Genomic DNA, 23,123 nt, shown 5'->3' on the forward strand with positions numbered 1-23,123 from the left:
TGCCCTGGCTGACTGCCTCTTGGTCAGAGTGCCTTGCCCTGTTAGGTTCCTGTCACTGCTGTATGTTCTTGGGTGCTGGGTCGGCTTGGTGCGGGTTCCTCCGGTTTGGAGAGGGTTTGGCTGTCTCCGGTGCCTGTCTACGGTTCCTGCTGGGTGGCTCTGCTGGACTGGGTGTCCTGTTTGCTTGCCATGTGTTCCGTCTGCTGGGTTCCTGTCGGTGGGGCTTGGGTCTTGGGCCCGCTCCTTTCTGGTGCTGGGGCTGGGGTGTCCGGCGGCTTTGTGCCTGTCCTGGTTCTCCTGGGGGTCTGCTCCTGGATTTGGCTGGTGCCCTTCCGTGTGTTGGCCCTTCGGGCTGCCTTTCCGCGGGCCCTACCTGGTGGTTTTTGGCATGCCCTGTATTTTGGGGTCGCTTCTCTCCACTTCCCGGTCACTGCTTCTTTTCTGCATTTCCTGCGAAGTATGCCCGTTTCTGCTTCCTTCCTCTTCAGCCTCGGGCCTTCGCCCTGGGTCTTCCCGCATGTCCGGGCGCTATTGGGTGGCTCTCGTTCAGTCTGTGCTCGGCCCCGTTCCCTTGTCCGGCGGTTGCCTGGCCTCTCTTCCTTCTTGGGTTCGGGCCTTGTGGCCCCAGGGGCTCCTCCGGCTTGTCCTGCGGCTGCTTGTGCCGGGTTGCCTGGCTTCTGCGGTGTTCCCTGGGCTTGTTTTCTTCTTCTCGGCCTGTCCCTCTGGCTCCTGTTGGGTTGGTCTTCGGGGTCTGTTGTCCCTGCTTCCCTTGTCAGTCGGTCCACGGGGGGGGCTCTCCTGGTGGCTCGACCGCTGTTGCCTTCTGGCTCGGTGTTCGCTGGCTCCTCTGGCTCCACTTGTGGTGGCTTCGGTTGCCGGCCTGTTCGGGCTTGGCTGGGTTCGGGTTCCTGTTCTGGTTCCTGCTGCTCTCCCGGGGGTCCGCTTGCTGGTTGCTGTTGCGGCCTTTTGGCCTTGCCCTGGTGCCCTTTCGGGGCTCTCTGCGGGTCTGTGCGTGTTGGCTCCGTCTGACGCTCCGGTGGCGTTGTCCTTTGCCGCGTCCTGGGTGGGTCCAGGTTCTGGTCCTTGTTCCTTGGTTGCCTGCGTCCTGTTTCTGGGGACTCTGGTCTGGGTGCTGGGGCTGTCGGCTCTCTGCCTCTGTGGGTGTCCTATGTGCTGGCAGTTCTGTTATGCTGGGTCCTTCCTTCCCTGTGTCTGGACTGTTGGTGGGTCTTTGGGGCCTCCCTGTGGTGGTCCTGTTTGTGGCGCCGGGGTCGGCCTGGGTGGCCCGGTTAGGGTCTCTGGGCTGGGGTCCCGGGTCTTGGGGGGGCGTCTGGGCCTCTCCTGGGCCTCTGGCTCTTCGGTGTGCCTTTCCCTGCCCTGCCTTTTACGTTACTCTGGCCTTTCTGGTGCGGGCGCTGTGGGTCTGTGCTCGGGGGTTGTTGGTTGCCCCCCGTTGGCCTTGGGCTCCTTGTTTTCCTCTCCTGTCCGGGTTGTGTGACGCTCGGTGGAGGTTCCTTCTGGTGGCTTCGTGCCCTTTGGAGTTTCGTGTCCTTCCCCTGGGTTCTGTGCGGGGTTTGCCCTGCTGCCTGGCTGTTGTGCAGCTGGTCTTGGCTGTGTTGGGGGTTCCTGTTTCGTTGGCGGTGGCTTGCAGGTTTTCCCTCGGTCCTCCTCTTGGCTGTCCTCTGCTTGGTGTTTGCTGGCCTTTTTTGGTCCTGCTGTTCTGCTCTGGGTGTTGTTCCTGTGGTGCTGGCCTCCTTTTGGTGTGGAGGTTCCCTCCGGCTGGGGTCCTGCTGGGGTTGTCGGTGGCCCCTCTGCGAGTGCAGTGTGTTGCTTTCCAGCTTCTTGGTGCTCCTGGCTTCCTTGCGTGTTGCCTGGTTCTTTTTTTCCGGGTCTGGGTGTTTGTTCCCTGGCCTGTCGGGTCCTTCCCTTCGGGGTCTTTGCTGCTGGTGTTGGATGTCCTGTCCGGTCCTCCCTTTGGGCCCCTTGGGGGTCTTGGGTTGCGGCTTTTGCCTTTGGGCCTTGTTTTTTGGTTGCCATCGCCCCTGCGGGGCGCTTGGGAATGTTCTGGGCCCTGTTTTTGGATGTTTCCTTTCTGTCTGGGCTGTTCGACTCTGTTGCTTTTGGGTCCGGTTCCATTCTTTGTCCCTTCCGGTGGCTCGGCGTTTTGGCTCTGTCACAGGTTGCTTTTGCCTGTGTTCTGTCCTGCTCCTTTCTTGGCTGTGGAGTCTCGTTTGCTCGGTTTGGCTGTCCGGCATCTTTTGCTGTGGGGCCTGCTGGTTGTGGAGTCCTTCCGGGTGGGGGTCTCTTTGTCTATTCGCTGTGGTCCGAGACTGGTTGTGGGTTTCGGTCCGCGTTCTTGGAGGCTCTTCCTCTTGTGGGGGTGGTTCCTCCTTTGGGGGTTCGGGCCTCAGGGTCTTGTCCTCTTTGCGAGGCCAGGGATGTTGTTCTGCTGTGTTTTGGGCACTGTTTTGTGTTCTTTGTCACTCAGTTGTCCGTCCCTGTTTTCTTCTGCTTGCTATGTCCTCAATTGTACTGAAGGAAGGCGAGGGAGGGACGGGAGGTAATGCTTCCATTTCTAACGATAATGGCATTACTCCTAGTCCTACTCCCTCGCCTTCCTTCAAGGACCCTCCCTCCCTCCCGGTGCGGTTCAACTGAGTGCTAGCTCGGCTTGTTTATGTACAGGTGGAGGTGGGGGCGGGCAGAGTTTTTATGCTGGGGGTGGGTCTGGGTGGGAGGCGGGGCCTCAATTGTACTGAAGGAAGGCGAGGGAGTAGGACTAGGAGTAATGCCATTATCGTTAGAAATGGAAGCATTTCTTATTCGTAGGAATAACAGCCCAAACAATCAGAAGAAACTAGGGAAGCACGAACGCTGCCTTGTGCACCTCCAGAATCATTGTGATAGCTGGTGAGGTGATCGAGACCGAGATATGGTACGTTTCAAACTACATTCTAGGTTAGAAGGTCATTAAAAAAAAAATCTTAATATGTGTAGGTAATAGCTGGGCCCAGAGTATGTACAGAGGCTATGCAGCCCGGGGAACGGACTGCTAGAGAGGTACACGTCCTGATGAAAACAAACAGGACTGGGATAAGGCACTTTCAAAGACGGATGGGATACTCTGATGCAGTATATTTTTCGGAAGAGATTGGAGTGATGAGAACATGTACGGTTATGTGAGATATATGTACTTAACTTCGTAGATCTCCGTGTACTTGGACTGGTGTATCGCCCACCGGTTACAGTTAGAGGGTGGGGGAGGAGTTACTGAAATTAATAGCAGTGACTGAACTTCCTGGTGCCTTTTTTGAAATTAGTCGACCTCACATTTTAATACATTTGTGGATGCCTACACTTGCATAAGCGTAATATGTTATTGGTTTAGAAAACCAATAAACATGTTTTTAATTACTGTAGGTGATCAGTGAAAGACATTTTGATCACAGATGGCTAGCAGACGGAGAAGGGACCCAACCACATATCTTCAAATGCAAATTTAATTTATCAAAGAAAAGAGGACGTAAAATGAAGCCCTTTCCTGGTAGAACTCCGTATAATCCTCACCAGAATTGGAGAGATTCAAAATAAGTTAATTCGTTCCACATTGCTTCCAGTTTCTTTGTTCAAAGGACTGGGCAGACAGGAAAGTGTACACCTCTTGCAAAAGAAGAATTAATCACTTTCCCTATGAGGTATGAAAAAATATAGATGGGGTAAAGTCAGTTTATGTGATCTATAGGTCTAAAAACAGAATGGACTGGCAGTTCTCTGGTATTATCGTGTCCCTATTTAGTTAGGAGGTAGGACATTACTATAGTAATGTACTTAAGACTTTTTTATAAAGTGCCATTCCTATTCTTTTTTTGTCCACCATCCATTCATATACTGTAAATTAATGATAGTTTTGCTACCATCGAATAACATATGGTCCCAAATGGCTTTGAGTAATCATGGGATATATATACATTCTGAAAAACGACTAAAATGCTAAAGATGAACCTAATACTTACATTTATTGTTCAAATCTTATTTTTTCAAATTAATGCCGTAATCCGTAACTGTGGTGGTGCCTAAAAGCAAATGTGACTTTTACAGTGGGGACTTCTGCAGTGTGTTAGAATACCTTCCAATACTTTAACCAACAGGCAACATCCATATATATCTGGATACCAAAGAGTGTAATTACAGAACAAGTTGTTGGCATTCTCATGAACCTTCCGAAACAGTCTTTCTGATTCATCCACATCCATATTACAGGCTGCGCTTGAGCCCAATTTGACATTTTCACTGAATGACTATACTTTATATGAACGAAGTAGTATCAGCCTCCAATGTTGCTTCTCCTTACCTTCCGCCTTGCCTCCTCCTCTTCATCTACTCGAATGCTTCCAGCATCACTCAGGACAGGGCTGAGGAGTGGAGAGAGTGCTGGACCAGCAGGATTCCCACCTGGCGGCATCAAGCTTGAAGGACTCTTCAAGATTAAGGGCGAAAGAGGAGGATTATCCACCAAAAGTCCTACTGTAGAAGGAGGAGAAAGAAAGATGTCACTAGGAAAGCAATTGTTGAAACAACGATTAAAAGAGCAGGTAGACCGCCTATATTAAGATATTTGAAAAGAGAGCAATAATTAACCTATCATGAGTCCAGAAGTTTCAATTCTGTCCCTTTACCAACAAATTCTGATTGTAACATTGGAGTCTGGCAGGGAAAAACATGTAATGTATGGTTATTTGCTACTGCGAAATGGATAAGGTGTTTTTAGGAGCCAATGGGTACCGCTCATAGTTTTTAAAAGCAACGAATAATAGGATTCCCCTACTTATGTGTAAATTAAACAGAAAACGTATTGGAGTTTTATCACAGAATGGGAGCAATGTATACTAGAACAATGATTCTATTAAAGCTTGCAATGGGATGCACAAAGTTCCAGAGCTTTCCTTTGATATGATGGTATGGGTCATGTAGTACATCTTTACAATAATCTGGGTTTTTTAAATGGAAATTGTGCTCAGCTCTGTTTACCTGTCACTATAACAGCCTCCCAGATCTACATATACTCGACAGCAATCATTTCGAACGAGTTTGTTAGAGCTAGGATGAGAAGGATTGCGCACGCATGTGACACCCGCTGTCGTTGAGGATCCTTGCGAGGCGAGGAGAGGCGAGAGGCGAGGAGAGGCGCGAGGCGCGAGGCGAGAAGCGAGCGGCGCGAGGCGAGAAGCGAACAGCGCGAGGCGAGGCCGCCGGAGCAGCGGAACCAGAGCACGGCGACCGCCAAAACAGTTGCTGCTGCTCTGCGAGAGCTGATAAGAGTGAGCGGGGGGCGTGAGAGGTGGCTGCTGCGTTGCCGCTCCGCAGTGCCTCTGCGGTTGTGGCCCTTCTGCGAGTTGGAGGGAGCACTGAGAGGGAGGGGGTCTACTTCTGCTCTCACTTCCCCGGCCACCTACCTCGGCTGCCGGCTTCTTCACAGCTGTTTCCTGCTCTGGCTGACGGTTGGTTTCATTTTTTGGGGGGCTTTGGTTGGCTCTCCTGGCCACACACCCCTGCCACCAGTGCTTTGTGCCTTTAACTGCGCCTGCAGTGGTGAGGCAGTCAGGTTCGTACGTTGTGGAGGCATGAGGACGGGCAGACCGTGGGGGACCACAAACTGTTATTTTCTAAATAAACTGGAGTCTTCCAATTGTTTACTCTGGTGGGCTTTGGTGAGCCCAGGCAAACCATGTATGACTGAACAGTAGAACTGATATCCAGTCTACAAGTTTGAGGCTTCAGCTGTTCTGCAGGCAAGGTGTAGTACCTTGTAATTTCGTGTCACTTGTCCTAAGGGGAGCATGAGGAAGAGTGAATGGCTGTACTCTGCTGCAGGGGAAAGTTCAAGTTCAAAAATTTGTATAGCGCACTACTCACCCAGAGGGTCTCAAGGCGCTTGAGGGAGGGGGGGTACTTTACTTATCGAATATCCAAGTTTTTAGTTGCTTTCTGAAAGAGAGGTGGTTCTGTGTAAGGAGGAGGTGGGTGGGAAGAGAATTCCAGGTTTTGGCCGCTAAGTAGGAGAAGAATCTTCCCCCCCATGGTGGATCTATGGATGCGCGGAATTGCAGCGAGGGCTTGATTGGACGATCGTAGTTGGCGGGTGGGGGTGTAGAAGGACAGTCGCATGTTGAGGCATTCGGGCCCTAGGTCGTAGAGGGCTTTGTGTGCGTGGGTGAGGAGACGGAACGTTATTCTCTTGTTGACGGGGAGCCAGTGGAGGTCTTTCAGGTGATCGGAAATGTGAGCTTGACGGGGGATGTCCAGTATGAGTCTGGCTGAGGCGTTTTGGATGCGTTAGAGTTTTTTCTGTAGTTTGGCTGTGGTTCCGGCGTAAAGGGTGTTTACATAATCCAGTCGGCTTGTGACCAGTGCGTGGGTGACCGTCTTTCTTGTTTCGGTGGGGATCCAACGGAAGATTTTTTAGAGCATGCGTAGGATGTTGAAGCATGAGGATGAGACGGCGTTGACTTGTCTGGCCATCGAGAGGGAGGAGTCCAGGATGAAACCCAGGTTACGTGCGTGGTCCATAGGTATGGGTGCGGTTCCCAGGGCCGGTGGCCACCATGGGTCGTCCCAGGCGGAGGTGGATGAACCTAAGATGAGGACTTCCGTTTTGTCCGAGTTCAGTTTTAAACGGCTGTTCTTCATCCACTCGGCTCCACTACTTCTTTCATTCCTTCGTGTAAGTTGGTTTTGGCGGTGTTTGGGTCTTTGGTGAGGGAGAGGATCAGCTGGGTGTCGTCTGCGTAGGAGATGATGTTGAGGTTGTGTTGGCGTGCGATGGATGCGAGGGGACTCATGTATATGTTGAAGAGGGTGGGACTGAGTGATGATCCTTGTGGAACGCCGCAGATGACTTCGGTGGCCTCAGATCTAAAAGGGGGGAGGCGGACTCTCTGGGTTCTTCCGGCGAGGAACGAGATGATCCAGTCCAATGCTTTTCCTTGTTTTCCGACGTTGCTGAGGCGTTGTATGAGGGTGCTATGACAGACTGTGTCGAAGGCTGCGGAGAGGTCAAGTAGGATGAGTGCAGCTGTTTCTCCGTTGTCCAGTAGACTTCGAATGTCGTCTGTTGCTGCGATGAGGGCGGTTTCGGTGCTATGTTTGGCTCGGAAGCCGGACTGTGAGGGGTCGAGGGATTTGTTGCATTCAAGGAAGGCGGCAAGCTGACTGTTGACAGCTTTCTCAATGACTTTGGCAGGGAATGGGAGGAGCGAGATGGGGCGGTAGTTCTTAAGTTCAGTGGGGTCTGCTGTGGGTTTGTTCAGAAGGGCGCTGAGTTCGGCATGTTTCCAGCTTTCCGGGAAGGTAGCAGAGTTGAAGGAGCAGTTGATGACGTCACGGAGATGGGGTGCGAAAATGGAGTCTGCTTTGTTGAAAATGTGGTGGGGACATAAGTCGGTTGGCGATCCTGAGTGGATGGAGTTCATCAGGCGGATGGTGTCTTCAGTGGTGATTGGGTTCCAGGCGCAAAGGTTGTTAGAGGGCGGTTTTGGTTCGGAGGTGGGTGGAGTGGACTGGTCTTCGGACTGGTTTTCAAAGCTGTTATGTATGTCGGCGATTTTGTTGTGGAAGAATGAGGCTAGGGAGTCGCAGAGGTCTTGGGAGGGAGTGATGTTGTTGGTGCCGGCGGTGGGGTCGGTAAATTCTTTGACGATGTTGAATAGTTCCTTGCTGTTTGGGCGTTGTTGTCAAGACGATCCTTGAGTGCTGATTTCTTGGTGGATCGGATCAGTTGGTGGTGTTTGCGGGTGGCTTTCTTGAAGGTGGCCAGGTTGTCAGTGGTTGGGTTTTTTCTCCAGGCTTTCTCGAGGGTACGACAGAACTTCTTGGATTTCTTAAGGTCATCGTTGAACCAGGGGGCTTTTTTGCTACCTTGCTTGATTTGATGGTTTTTCAAGGGTGCTAGTTTGTCGGCGCTGTGGGTGATCCAATGTGTGAGGTTGGTGGCTGCATGGTTTGGGTCCGATGATTTGGCAGGAGAGATTTGGTGAAGCAATGTGAAGAGCTGGTCGGTGGTAATTTTGTTCCAGTTTCTTCGGGGAATAAGTTGTGGGGGGTTGTGGGTCGTGGTCTTTTTGTAGTTGAAGTGAACGCAGCTGTGGTCCGTCCAATGGAGAGCTGTGGTGTGATTGAAGGAGATGTGCTTGCTGGAGGTGAAGATTGGGTCGAGCGTGTGTCCGGCATAGTGGGTGGGGGTATTGACAAGTTGTTCGAGACCGAGGTTGGCCAGGTTGTCCAGAAGGGTGGTGGTGTTGCTGTCGTTTTTCTTTTCCAGGTGGAAGTTGAGGTCTCCCAGTAGAATGTAGTCCTCGGAGGGGAGGGTGTGTGGGTTGATGAAGTCAGTGATGTCTTCGCTGAATTGTGTGCGGGGTCCTGGTGGTCTGTAGATGAGGGTGCCTCTGAGTGTGGTCTTGGGATCGGTGTGGATCTGGAAGTGAAGGTGTTCGGCGGTAGCGAGGTTATCGTCGGAACAGGTCGTGATGCAGATGGTGTTCTTATGGACGATGGCGATGCCTCCTCCTGTGTGGATGGTGCGGTCCTTTCGGATGATCTTGTAGCTGCCCGGAATGGCTATGGCGATGTCGGGTGCTGATGAGGTGTTCATCCAGGTTTCTGTAAGGAAGGCGACATCCGGCGATGTAGTGTCGAGTAGGTTCCAGAGTTCAATGGCGTGTCTGTGGACCGAGCGGGTGTTGAGTAGGATGCACTTTAGGAGGTTAGTGTTGGAGCTCTGTTTCGAGTTTGTGGATTTGGTGAGGGTCCTGATGCAGTCGAACTTGCAGGAATGGCAGGTGAAGGGTCCATGGGTGTGTCCTTGGACGGCTAGGTAGCAGTTTGGAGGGCGGCCGGGGTTAAGGGCTGAGAGGGTTGCGGTGTCGTATGTTATGCGGGTGGAGTGGAATTTGCGGGGGCCAGGGGGTCTGGCCCTGGGCACGGTCCAGGCGCGGACGGGGCTTAGACAGGCTTACCTTTGGCGCACCTTCGGCATGCATTGGGCGCGACCGCTGCGTGTGAACGCTGCGCGCAAAAGCATCTGTCATATGTGGATAGTGGAGGGGGCGGGGGCGAGGGAGGAGCAGCTGGGAGGCAGGAGCGGGGTGGAGAGCCGGGCAGGGAGGCACAACAACAAACAACAAAATGGCAGCAAGCCAAGAGCCTAACAGGACGAGATTGGGGCAAAACTTTGAAAAATGGCTAAGAAATGGCCAGTGGCACCGGCAGAACCAGGTACAAATTATCAACTCAGGCAAAGGCAGCAAAGCACAACCAAATGTCTATGAATGCGCACCTCAGCAACACAGCGCTATGATATCAATGCAATCAGTGTTACTATATCAATGCAATCAGCAAGCAGGCACACATTATAAGCAGGAAGCGCTCTGGCTTTAAATTACAAAGAGCGGTCTGGGAGTATAGCGCTACGATACCAAACAGAGCCTGGAGCAGCGTGAGGAGCGACCGCTTCTGATGAACTCAGGACGGGCTCGGGCCTCACAATAGCGGCCTTGGCGGCCTAGCTAGGTCTGGGTGCAGGTTGTAGGGTTGAGGGGGTGAGCTCCTACTCTGCCCCTTTCTTCCCCCTTCATTCTGCTTGAAAGGCCTTTTTCTCTCAGACTACCACCCAGGAGCTTGAGATCAAAGTTGTGGATGTCTGTCTGTTGGTACCACCTCAGTGATAATTGGTGAGATCATTCATTGTTTCTCAATAGTGCTGTGTGATCATTTGGTGAGCTCCATCTTTACGAATGGTTTGGCTAAAAATAAAATTAGGAAACATGGATCAAGTCTTTGATGCGCACATTGATTTTTCATCTTCTCCCTGTGTTTCCATATGCCAGAGAGTCCTAGCTGGCCAAAGTTTTCTCTCTTCATCAAAGTTAAGACCATTATGTAGTTCTCTTGGCTTAGAAAAAGCTAGCGATGGTGTCAAGGAGACTGATCCACAGTTGAGCTCTTCAAAATATAAAAGCCGTTGTAGGAAAGTAGGATCTGCTTCTTATAGTTACCCCCACTTTTTTGCTGATGTTTCACTGTTTTTCTACTTTAGTCTGGCTGGGACCCTGATATCCAGGGCCCAGCCTAGCTGTTTCCTCTCTAAAATGATTGCATGTACTTTAGGTACACCACGGATTGGATTCTGGGGTACCCTTATAAGTCCCTAGTATATAGTATCATATATACCCAGGACATAGGTACCCCAGAGGCCTCTCAGGGGCTGGAGCATGTATTATGCCACCACTGAGAGACCACTCAAAATGACACAACAGGTCTGCTACAGCAGCCTGTATAAGGTGGTGTATGCACCCCTTACTTTGATATAGGTTCCCTATATCTACCTTATATCACTACACATATTGTGGTGGAGCTGAGCTTTATATTCACACAGTGTTAAGTTAGCATGGCTTATTAGAAGTTTAAACGCCATCTTTTACTTTCCTGCTTTGCACACAGCATGCACTGGCGCTATTGTTTAGAGAAGGCAGAGTATTTTATTTCACACTAGAATAACTTGTTTTTATGCACTTCTTAAACTGCTTCGTGAGTTTAGTCTGTACAGTGAGTGCCGCGACAGTCAAGGCTATCTTGAACACAGTGTCTGTTGTTCGGAATGATCAGCGCACGTTCTAGACATAACACACATGGAGCTCTGGACATCTCTGATACTGGCGTGTTTAATAATGGACTGTGCAGGCATGATTACACACCCATGGAGAACATTCATATGCGGAGAGCTTTTGCAGATCTCGATGTGATCCACATCTGCTAATACCAGAGGTATGGGGCCGCCCATGTAATCCTATGAGACCTTCTATAGATATAAAATAACCTACTAGCAAGGGAGGGTGAAATATAGGTATATATCAAACCTGTTTCCTTGGCTATAGGACTAAGAGCTAATGAGACATTGATTGCTAGTCTGGTAGGGGATTTTGAGTACTGAGCTGAGTTTTTGCACACCCTAATTCACTGAGGGCCTAGGTCTCTGTGCACAGTTCTGTATCTGAGCATAAATCCCTGCAACAATATAACCCTATAAGTCACCCCTATGGCAGGCCTTATCAATCCTGAAGGTGGGCTGCTCGGTTTTGTGTGAGAGGGTGCCCATTTATGAGCAGGGCCCCTCTGCAGCCTTTGGAATCCATCCTCCGGGGTTGTTGTGTGATGCAGCCATACCATATACTCTTAAGTGCATTATAACCTCACTGTAAATACTATCTTTGAGATGGCTGCAAGGAAACATGTTGTGTTTTGTGCCAAACACCTGGGAATCATACCTCCCCGCCAGTCCTGGCGTGGGAGGTATGATTCCACCCTCCTCGAGGGAGAAATATGACTACACAGGTACACCCAGTACCAGCTTAACAGAACTCTGGCATCACAAAATGGATGCTGCCAGCCACAGGCATGCATCTGCCCTCCTGCAGCTGGATGAAACTCCGGTAGGGGAAACTGGACAATAGGTTTCCTGTCACAGGGAGTTGTGACCACCTCCCAGACAGGCTTTAGTGTATTGGGGCTGGGTGGGTGCACTCCAAGAGTGCTTTGATGTCTGCACTGGGGGCACATTTGGTGTCCCTGTGCATAGTCCAGCTCAAACCGGTTATAGGGGCTACCAGCCCCTGCTCTGGCGCGAAACTGGACAAAGGACATGGGTGTAACCACCTCTCTGTCCTGACCCTTCCATAGGTGGGTCCCCAGAGTTGTCCCACCCCTTCCTTGGGTATAAAGTAGGAACCCCTGACTACAGGACTTTAGATTTAACTGGACAAAACTCTGCTACAGAATCCCAGAACTTCAACTATCTACACTTCGTTGGATGACTGAAGAATCTCCCTTGGAGTGAAGGAGTTACTCCACTGCAAGGCAGGCACCAAAGACGCATCTGTCTAGTTTGCAACTACGCAGCTCCTGAAGGACTCCGAAGGCTTTGCAACACAGGAGGTGGCTTCCAAGCTTCCCCGAGGCCGATCCGTGCTCTCAGCAAACCTGAGATCCAAAACCCTCGTGGAGACCGTGCGACCCGAACCCCTGGACACCATGACGATTTGCAGCAGCATATGTTTCTTGGCGATCCCTGAAGCTGTCATTTGGGCTTCTTGTAGTTCAGAACCCGAGAGTGATTCCACTGAGTATTACTAGCTTACACTCCACGAGTGACCCGTGGGCTGGTATTTAGTGATTCCTCTCGAGGTCCCTATGCAGTCCCTTGTCCTTCGACTTGTGGGTCCCTGAGAAGGGTACAGTAACTTTGGATGAGCTTACCTGGTTGCTCCAGACGTATCCTGACTATTCATCGCTTGATGAGTCACCAGGACCTTGCTGGTCCACACCGTAGCCTTTTTACTCTGTCCGCGTGGGTTGCTGTTGCCAAGGCTTATTGCGCTCCAATCCGGACACCAACCCCCCCAGCACTCGACATCCTTCGTGGGACAGCGCGCCTGTGGACTCTGGTCATCGTTGACGTCTCCTCATCCCCGTGGCAGCGGAGTCAAGCTTCACCTCATCGCACTTGAAACAACCAACATTGGTGGGCATTGCTCTACCTTGCCCCTGGTCACCCTGAAGTGACCCAGACTCTGTCCCCTCTGCTTTCAGGTTCTTCACAGCTCCGATCCAGGCTTGGATCACACCAGACACTTTTCCTTTCCACGGCAGCAGCACTTTGCAGCAACTCACCATTGAAAACAGCGACGGATCCCAACACAATTTGGCACCTATGCACCCGGTCTAGTTTGCAACTACGCAGCTCCTGAAGGACTCCGAAGGCTTTGCAACACAGGAGGTGGCTTCCAAGCTTCCCCGAGGCCGATCCGTGCTCTCAGCAAACCTGAGATCCAAAACCCTCGTGGAGACCGTGCGACCCGAACCCCTGGACACCATGACGATTTGCAGCAGCATATGTTTCTTGGCGATCCCTGAAGCTGTCATTTGGGCTTCTTGTAGTTCAGAACCCGAGAGTGATTCCACTGAGTATTACTAGCTTACACTCCACGAGTGACCCGTGGGCTGGTATTTAGTGATTCCTCTCGAGGTCCCTATGCAGTCCCTTGTCCTTCGACTTGTGGGTCCCTGAGAAGGGTACAGTAACTTTGGATGAGCTTACCTGGTTGCTCCAGACGTATCCTGACTATTCATCGCTTGATGAGTCACCAGGACCTTGCTGGTCCACACCGTAGCCTTTTTACTCTGTCCGCGTGGGTTGCTGTTGCCAAGGCTTATTGCGCTCCAATCCGGACACCAACCCCCCCAGCACTCGACATCCTTCGTGGGACAGCGCGCCTGTGGACTCTGGTCATCGTTGACGTCTCCTCATCCCCGTGGCAGCGGAGTCAAGCTTCACCTCATCGCACTTGAAACAACCAACAACCTTCCCTGGGTGAGGTAACACAAGTACTCCGGTGCTCACATGGGTGCTGGCCTTAGAACCTATAAGTCTAAAAGGGTTTGCTCCAAGTCCTCTCCGAAGTGTCCCTAATCTTTAAAATTCTAACCAGACTTTCCCATATGATTGTACGGAGCTCGAGGCTGTGTTCTCACACTGCACGCGTCCCCTGTGGGTCCCTGTGTCACTACCTTGGGGTCCCAGCGATTCTACGTGCTCTAGGCACTGTGTCTAGTCAGGTCCCGGTTCTTATACCACTTTCTTAATATAGGGTTTGGTCTCCCCCTGGGGCCCATTGCATATTGTGCTATTTACTTATGTTCTAATGTGTTTATATTGTGTATCTTGTTCTCTAATCTCATAAAGAGGTTAGTAGAGAGTGTTTATTAATAAATACATATATTTTATATATACCTTGTGTGGTTCTCCTTTCATTTGGTCATTCAAGAGGTTATTTTCTGGTAAACCTAGCTGCTTTACACTCCTTCAAGGCTTAGCCTGAAGGCTGCTCTCCATAGCTACCACTAGGATAGTTTTCAATAAAGGTTGTCTTTAATCTATCATCAATAAGGGTTGGTTGGACTGGTGCAAAGTGCCCACTATAACTAGTGGACAGCATATACCAGGCCAACTTCTCAAAGCAGTGACCTAAAGTTGGGCCCTACAGAGTTGGATGTTGCTCCATTGGGTTCTGTACCAAACACTTATATTGCATCAAACTCTGTGAGCAACCCACATGACAATCAGGGGCAGGATCTAAGTCTCACTCAGAAAGATTCTATGAATTCTTACCATAGTCTGGTGGAAGCTTCTCCAGTTTTAAATGACATGATCTCTATGGAAAATCTCCCTGAGTCCTCAGTAAGAGGCACAGAGAGGGGACTTTATTTTGCCAGACATAGGTTTGTTCTACGATAAGAATCGGCTGAGGGGCATGTCTGAAGTCATCGTCCGCTTAGGTGGTGGCAATTCGGGCCAGTCCTTGCAACATTCGCCCAGTCGTGGGGCGCTAGAGGGCGCACAAGCTAATGGCCGCACTTTTGTGAGGCTCTGGCTGCCTGGCCAGAATCATCCTTCAATGATCCGCTTCCCCTGCAGGTAAACGCCTGAAAATCGCACCGAGTCCTGCAACACCCGAGCTACACTGCCTGTCCAACTCCGGAGAGGATCCGAGGTCTGGAGCTCGAGTTATGGCGCTGTGAACGGGCACCGGGGTGTACTGCTGCGGAGGGCTGCTGGCCGGAACCGGGAGTTGTGCCACTTGCGGCCGCGGCTTCCCACGAGGCGGCTAGGCCTCGAAGTCGCGTACTACGGCGGGAGTGGCGGACGACCTGCGGACCGATCACCGGAGCCAAGCGGAGGTGAGTCACGCCCCCCCCTAGGGTCACTGCACGGAGGGGGGAGGCTGCTCCCCGCGCCGGCACCCTTACTACAGAGGCGGACTGCAGCGTGAGGGCTCACCTGATCCCAACGAGGGATCCTACGGACATCCCTATCGGCACTACTGGGCGCTTGGCGGACCCCCCCTCGGGACGCGCCGGTGCCGCTGCGGCGCAAACGTGGGATAGCCTGAGGGGACGACTGCGAGCGCAGTACAAGCTTGGTGGTGCCCCTGACTACATCCACGGAGTGGGCATATCCACGCGCACCTCGCTCCTCTGCCCATCATTAACCGGGGTGCCCCCGCCGTCGAGGCCTGCTGTGCTGCGCCCAAAGAGTTGAGGAACCGCCTGCCAGAGTGCATGCTCCTGACCGACCCTGCTCACAGGCCTGGAGTGAGTGGGTCTACGAGAGGCCTATCGGCCACTGTTGCTCCTGGCTCCTGACAGCCAAATTGAGGACGGCCGGAACGAGTGATCTACTTTTGCAGCGGGGGGGCTCGCTGCTCACTGGAACAACTGGGCGACGGCAACTGGGTCGCCATGGGCAAAAACGACGCCAGGCAACCCAAACTGTCTTTTGAACCCGCCACTGCAAAGAAACCGACGCGGGGCGCCGGAGGCTCCTCTGGATCGTCGGGCGCCGAGACACCTCCTGTCCCCATGGCACCTGAGTTGCGCCTGATCATTGAGGAGATGCGACAGGGCTTCGCTACTGTCGTGGATAAGGTGGATCGACTGTCCTCCAGGATGGATGGCATCGTCCAAAAAGTGGAGGTCCACGAAGAGCGGCTGTCGGAGGCAGAGCGACGCATTTCCACTACGGAGGACACTACCGCGACACATGAAACGCGCCTCAACCGCATGGATAATGTCCTCAGAGTGATAGCAGCGAAGAATGAGGAATTGGAGGCGAGAAGTAGACGCAATAACATCCGCGTCACGGGGGTTCCGGAGTCCACCAACACTGGACGCATGGAGGACTACGTTGAACGTATTTTGCTCACGGCGGTGGGCAGGGAGGCCTTCTCGAACCAATTCATTGTGGAGCGGGCGCACCGTTCTTTGGGCCCGACCCCCAAGCCGGGGGCTGCACCGCGGCCTATCATTGCCCGGTTACTTAACTACCGAGATAGGGACGTGGCACTACGTGCTGCTCGCACGCACCGGAATTTGTCCTGTGATGGTGTACAGTTCTCACTATACCCAGACTTCACGCCCATGGTGCAAGACCAAAGGAGGAAATTCCTGGATGTGAAAAAGAAGCTGAGGGATTTGCAGGTCGACTACGCACTTTTGTACCCGGCACGGCTCCGGGTGACCCATCAGGGCAAACAGCACTTCTTCACGAACCCGCAGCACGCCGAGGATTATGTTAAGAGACTCCGCACGGATAAAAGAGAAAGGCGAAATGAGGAGGAAGACGCAGCGGGAGGTGCTCCTGTCGAACAGGATGAATGATAAAGGTGACTTCATGTTGATTTAGCCTCTCGCACCCTGCCACATAGCTGGTGCAGGACCTGGGCACTACTGGTGATTTCCTTGGACTCTGTGCCTGGGAAGCTCTGGGGGGGTGATCCCCCCCACAGTGAGACATGCGTATTGGCCCTCCTGCACCACGGCCCATTGGCGAACTATTGCTCATGCTGGTGCGCACTACTCCACCGATAGATTAATGCTCGCCACACACGCGCTGCTGGCGCTACAGGTGACTATCTGGATGGCGGCCGACATTGTGGGGGCGCCTATGGACTTATGGTTGTCTTCTATAATTGGAGGGCTGCGGGCCAGGCATTGTTGTGATTCATCAAGGTTTATACTTGCAGGACTATCGCATGCCAGGCACCACCCCTTCTTCTCTGTCTTCCCCATATGGAATATGCGGGATGGGAGGGAAGTGTTGGGGTGCGTGGGCGTGTACCTCTGATGCCCCCAGGAGGGGATTCCCCACATGGTTTTCCTATGGTTATTGAGTATGGGGTTTGGGGCGGGGGGAGGGGTCGTAGTACTGGCAAGTTTGGGTTGCTTCAGTGGGTTGGGGGAGGACTTGGGGACAGGGGTTTATGTTGCTATGTTTGGAGAGACGAAGACTGTTCACTTGTTGGGATAGGAGTTGTTCAGGGAGAGAATGATTGTGCGGATGGCGGTCATGGCATGCGTGCTAGGATTGGACTTGCGTGTGGTGTCAGTTTGCTTGCTCGAATGAACCGACAGTACTTTACAACGAGATTATTGGTACATGTAACGGCCTCGCGGGGTGCCGAGGCACTCTGCGTTTATTGGTTACAGGGGTGTGATGGTCAGCACGGGTGATCCTGCATTGGAAAATATGTCTGTATTGTCCTGGAATGTTAGAGGCCTTAATGACCCGCGGAAATGCAGAAATGTACTGGGATATTTAGACAGGCATCAGGTGCAGATAGCCATGCTCCAGGAAACTCACCTTAATCCGCGACGCATCCCTCAGTTTGCAAATAGATGGGCGACTGTGAGGGAGTTTTCATCCTATTCCACCTATTCCAGGGGCACGGCCATTTTGATTCATAGAAAACTGGCGTTCCAGAAACTGGGGGTTCGGACAGATACGGAGGGGAGGTACGTGATCCTTTGGGGGAGGCTGGGTATGGATGTGGTCATGCTCATAAACTGCTACGCACCCAACATTGACACTCCTGGGTTCTTCCTGTCACTCTGGGGACATGCACTCGAAGTCGAGGCCACACACATAATATGGGGAGGGGACTTCAATCTCTCCATGCATCCGGGGGTGGACAGATCGGATGGTAGCGGGCAGTACAACACGAAAGCTAGAGATGCATTACGGGGCATACTGGCGGAAGCGGGATTATTAGATAGCTGGAGACGCTCACACCCAACGGCTCGGGAGGGCACCCACTTCACCACTCACGCGCGCTCATGGGCCAGGATCGATTACTGCTTCATCTCGCGGGGCCTAGCTGGCGGCGTCGTCAAGGTGCGGCATCTACCTCGTACATACTCGGACCACTGTCCCGTGTTGGTTGTCCTGGACTTCCCTGGCTATGCAAGAGTACGTCCACCGTGGCGGCTCTTCCCCTCGGCTCTCCTTGATCCGGTCTTTAAACAGGAGCTCGGGGAGGAAATTGAGGCCTTCTTCCCTAGGAATAAGGGGTCTGTTGATAAGGTCGAGACGATATGGGAAGCGTTCAAGGTTACTGTGCGAGGAATCACAATATCTAAGAGCTGCGGTGTGTTGAGGGAAATTGTGCGCACGCTAACGAGACTTGAAACGGAACTTAAGGCGCTGGAAGGGGAGATGGTTAGTAATCCCAGCCCTGACCTAGTGATGGCATTCAGAGCCAAATTATCAACATTTGAGGAGGAAGCAACCCGGGAAGCCAAATTCCGCGGCAGATACTGGACGGCTAGGCGGTATTGCGAGGGGGATAGGCCGGGAAAAGTCCTGGCAGCACTCACAAGACATCAACGGTTTGCTACGCACGTATTGGAAATCACTGATGGTACCGGCAAGACCTACCGGGACACTAAGGGGATACAGGACACCTTCCTGCAGCACTATAAGCGGCTGTATACCACACAGCAAAATGGGGAGGTGGAACTCGGTGGTTTCCTAGATGACATTGCACTGTGTTGGCTGAGCGATAGCGATAGGGCTTTTCTGGGATGTCCCTTTGAGATTGATGAAATCCGCGACGCGATCATGTCACTCAGCAATGGCAAAGCAGCTGGACTGGACGGCCTACCGGCTGAATTTTATAAATGCTACATTGACATAATGGCACCAGTACTGAAAGAGGTTTTTGAAGAATCATTGGAAGAGGGGGTACTGCCGGGCTCTATGAGGGAGGTGGCGATCACTTCACTGCTCAAGCCTGGGAAAGATCCGAAGGATACCGACGCCTATAGGCCCTTATCGCTGCTCAACTGCGATGCTAAGATTTTAGCAAAGGTGCTCGCGACCAGACTATCCCTACTTATGACTGCCCTTGTGCTGCCTGATCAATCTGGATTTGTCCCGGGGAGGGCTACGTCCCATAACCTCCGCACCCTGTTCTCCCTCATACCTACCATCTCGCCAGATCTGCCGGTCGCCGCTGTGTTCCTGGACGCCACCAAGGCGTTCGACTCGGTTGAATGGGGCTATCTACTGGCCATATTGGGAAGGATGGGCTTCCCCCGGATATTCATCGCCTGGGTGACGTTGCTTTATACCTCTCCAGTTGCTAGGGTCATTGTCAATGGTGTGCTATCGGCGCAGATGCCGATCACGAGAGGGACTCGACAGGGTTGCCCCTTGTCACCGCTGCTTTTTGCCCTGGCAATTGAACCCCTGGCTTGTAGGATCCGGCAGCTGCATAAGGCCAGCGCCTTTAATTGTAATCAGAGACAGATCGGCATATCCCTCTATGCGGACGACGTTACTCTGTACGTGCGTCACCCACGAGACCACCTCAACCCACTCCTGAGAGAATTTGTCTTGTTTGGAGGCATCTCCGGAGTACACATCAATTGGACTAAGTCGCAGTTCTTCCCCCTTACACCTGCGGTGACCCAGTTCCCGCTTGATTACCCGTTGGAGTGGTGCAATACGGACTTGAAATACTTGGGGATAGTAGTGTCCCTTACTAAGGAAGACACGGTCCGACTGAACTATGGGGTGGCCATATCCAAACTGGCTGATAATGTAACACGCTGGTTAGCCCTCCCGCTGTCGATGGCGGGTAGAGCGTCCCTGATAAAAATGGTCGTCCTTCCACGTTTCCTTTACCTCTTTCAAAACATACCGTATTACCCAGGAACCTATTTCTTTAAAAGACTCCGGTCTGAACTGCTTCGCCTCTTCTGGGGCGGTAAACAACCACGCCTCAGCTGGAAAGTGTTGACGCAACCTTATAGCAGGGGCGGGTTCGACGTACCAGACCTGGAGGTGTATTACCTCAGTGCCCAGGCTCAGCATGCCTACTACTGGATCAACCCCACTCCCTTTATGCCTCAGGTTGCAGCTGAGGATTGGATAGTCCACCCGCTGCCGCTCAATGGCATGTTGCTGGGCCTGGTTGGTGACATCGAGACACCTGCCACCACCGTTACCTGCACCATGGACGCGTGGCGTAGAGTGACCCGTCTACTGGCAGCCCCAATGCTTTACTCACCGGCGCTCCCCCTCTCGTATCATCCTAAATTGTCACTCCTAACGGAACGTGGCTTTCATTCCATGTGCAGCCGCATTCAACTTCATACCTGGGGGGATCTGTTTCAGGAGAAACAGTTCCGTACAAAAGAACAGTTCTTCCGGGCTACTCCCCCGACGCCAATGGAGGTGTTTTATTACATCCGACTCCGTCAGGGTATGAGGGAGATAATTCCTAGCTATCCGGAGGAACCGGGCACGGTCTTGCCGCTGCACGTTATGCTCGTGTCGGACGGCAGGCACTTGGTGTCGAAACTATATTCAGCCATCCGGGAACAATGCCCCCCCGTTCTGTCCAAGGCACGGACTGCCTGGGACTCTGACTTACCCGCTGCACTCACTGACGAGCAGTGGGACTACTGCTGCTCGGTGACTGCCAGAGTTTCCTCTAGCTGCAGACTGAAAATAATCCACTATAAATTCATACAGAGGTATTATTATACCCCAGTCAGAAAACTGCGGTTTCAACTCTCGGATGACGACAGGTGTGCTAGATGCCGGGCGGTGGGAGCAGGATTCCTCCATCTGGCCTGGGAATGTGGAGCAATACAGGACTACTGGGAGCAGGTGCATGCTGCGCTACAGGTGATGATCGATGGCCCTCTTCCCATTGACCCGGTAGTGATGCTGCTGGGATTTACCAAACACGTTCCCAGGGCGGATCGCAAGTTTGTCGATCTGGCACTTCTACTCGCGAAACGGAGAATTGCTTGCAGATGGGGGAGGGGGAGGGCACCAAAATTTAAGGAGTGGCTGGACGACCTCACGTACTGCCAGGACCAACACAGCGTTTATGCGGACTTGATGCCTGCCCGCTGTCGACCCACCGACTTTTGGTCCCCCTTGCGGACCTACTGGCTGTCTCAAGCGGCCCATGGCGACTCCTCTGGAGATGACGAGCCGGTACCAGGCCTGTGAGCGCTCGCATACACTATACGCTTCACCCACCGTGGTACACTCCACACTTTGACGCTGGACTGAACCCGCAATACTCCTCCTTTCATTGTCCTCCCATAGACAACACTCTGGGGTTCGGAGCGAGGCCACACACACTTAGCTCACAACTGACATACTGCTATGCTGGGTGACATGGCTGGACCCTGGTTGGGGTTGGGGAGACCACGGGCGGGTGCGACTCGGAACTGATCTCCTCCCCGCCGGTGGCGATGCATGATTGCGGTGATGGGATGGCCCCCCCCCCTGGTTGCTTTTTTTTCTTTTTTTCCTGTATTTTCCTTCTGATGCTCGCCCAGTGAGGCTGGTTTACCGATGGACACAGGCATAGTAGCTAACTGCTCCAGGACATTGAAGGAATGTATGTATGTTGCCCCTTGCCTTTTGTAATTGCTGTTCACCCGCCAAATGTACCGTAATTGCTACTGTATTGGATTATTGATGATGTCACTGTCATGACTTTCTGATGCACATGGTTACTAATAAAAAGGTTTAAAAAAAAAAAAAAAAAACATTCGCCCAGTCGTCCATCTCGGCCTGTTCTGTGAAGTAAACCCTCCCTGAGGGGCTCTTTAGCTTTGTTGAACTCAATGAACTGTGAATCACTCATGTCCTCAAGGGCACAATGGACTGGGTAGCCTTTTACTCTGGAACGGGAAGGTGCCTCATCCAAAATATTGCTATGTATTGAGAAAGTTGTATCGTATTCTTGCTAGAAAGATCGTTTTTTAATTCCGATCATTTGCTGGATGTGCTGTCTCCAATTCTTTTTGGGGTTCAAAGCCTTACCACTTCTGGTTTCTGTCAAATGTTGGTGCAAAACGGCAAAAGAGTTGATATTGCAAGTTAATATAATTGATAAACTGCCAACAGTGGGTCTAAAGATTTTGGTATTAAAGTTGGTAAGCCCTGCTGGTCAGGTGATCCTCCTGCACAGATATCTGTTGTAAAATCTAAAGAAAAACTGATGGGAGGACAAAGCATATTCATTAAAATCTTTATTTCAATGGTGTAACCCGGATGTAACAGAAGCCCAGTCGACGGATAAACTATTATCTGTCTTTCAGATTTTTAACAAAGGGGTCATGCTTCCTGGTGGGACTCTTTCCACCCATGTTCGGTTTATTGTTGATCCTCTTAAGTACCCTCCAATGGGGCTCCGCAGGGGTGGTGGCCATTACAGGGAGTTCTAGGATCAATTTTCCTAAAGGGAAGAGGAAAAAGAAACTTCATATTATGAAACAGAAGTTTAAAAAAACGAAGGTTTACAATTATTCCTGTAGAATCTGTATCTCCTGATCCTTCTGCAAATACTGAAATGTTGGACAATGTTCCTGCGTATCTGGGTTTGGTGTCCAGTTGTTCGGATATTTCTATCCATCCTACATGATCTAATGTATTGGAGGTGCAAAGTTCCAACATCTCATGACGGAAAAAGGGTCAGTTCCCTATAAGGGGGAAATTACTAATGAGACTTATGATTATAAGGTTGATGTTTGTCAAGATGGTGGTTGTGAGAGAGGGCTTGGGGATCATGGTGCCACAAGGCCCGGAACAGAACATAAGTGTTGGGGTGGAATTCAGAATTGCTATCATTAGTTGCCCCCCCCTCCCTTCCCAGGAAACCACCTACATGACACAAACGAAGGCCTAATAGACCCCTTAATGGGGAAGCACAACCTTTTTTTCCTCCATCACAGAATCTTCAGTATAGGTCCAAGAAAAGCATGATAATCTAAAAGAGGGCCTGCATGGTCCTGAAATTGGTTCAATTCCAAATATGCTGGACTATGTAATTTTGTTTGATTGTGAATTAGGCCTTTGAATAGGCACTTCATTGTACACTCATTATTGGAAACTGAGGCCCTAAGACTGATATCAAGTATTGATATTGATAATGTTTTAAAAATTCCTCTACTTTATTGATGAGTTCAAGAGAAAAGTTCAGCTCCAAGATTATCGTAATTTTGAACTGGAGAATGCAGATTATTTCCTGAAAAGAGGTATTGATGTTTTCTGGGTAGCGCCTATTACAGAGTCTAACCGTACCAGTTCAATGTTGAATTTTCAGAGTAAACCACAAGACCCAATACATGGGGGGAGGGGGATCTGTTAACCCGAAGGACATCATTATTTCTGTAGGTCGAGGTACTGGGAGGAGAGTTATAAATGT

At 51.6% G+C, this 23,123-nt stretch overlaps 1 protein-coding gene across 2 annotated transcripts in view; it reads right to left on the reverse strand.

The window, feature by feature from the left end:
* Window positions 1-23,123, reverse strand: part of FARP2 (FERM, ARH/RhoGEF and pleckstrin domain protein 2) — a 1,631,776-nt gene that overhangs the window by 554,877 nt on the left and 1,053,776 nt on the right. For both annotated transcript variants that reach the window (XR_015300958.1, XM_086944011.1), the window contains exon 14: window positions 4,352-4,524. Coding sequence is in view for 1 of the 2 variants with exons in the window: in XM_086944011.1 (XP_086800137.1) it covers window positions 4,352-4,524 (173 nt within the window). In the remaining variant the exon portion in view is untranslated. The remainder of the gene's footprint in view (window positions 1-4,351; window positions 4,525-23,123) is intronic.

Source organism: Lissotriton vulgaris, chromosome 11 (genome assembly GCF_964263255.1).
Source record: "Lissotriton vulgaris chromosome 11, aLisVul1.2, whole genome shotgun sequence".
NCBI classification, from domain to species: domain Eukaryota; kingdom Metazoa; phylum Chordata; class Amphibia; order Caudata; family Salamandridae; genus Lissotriton; species Lissotriton vulgaris.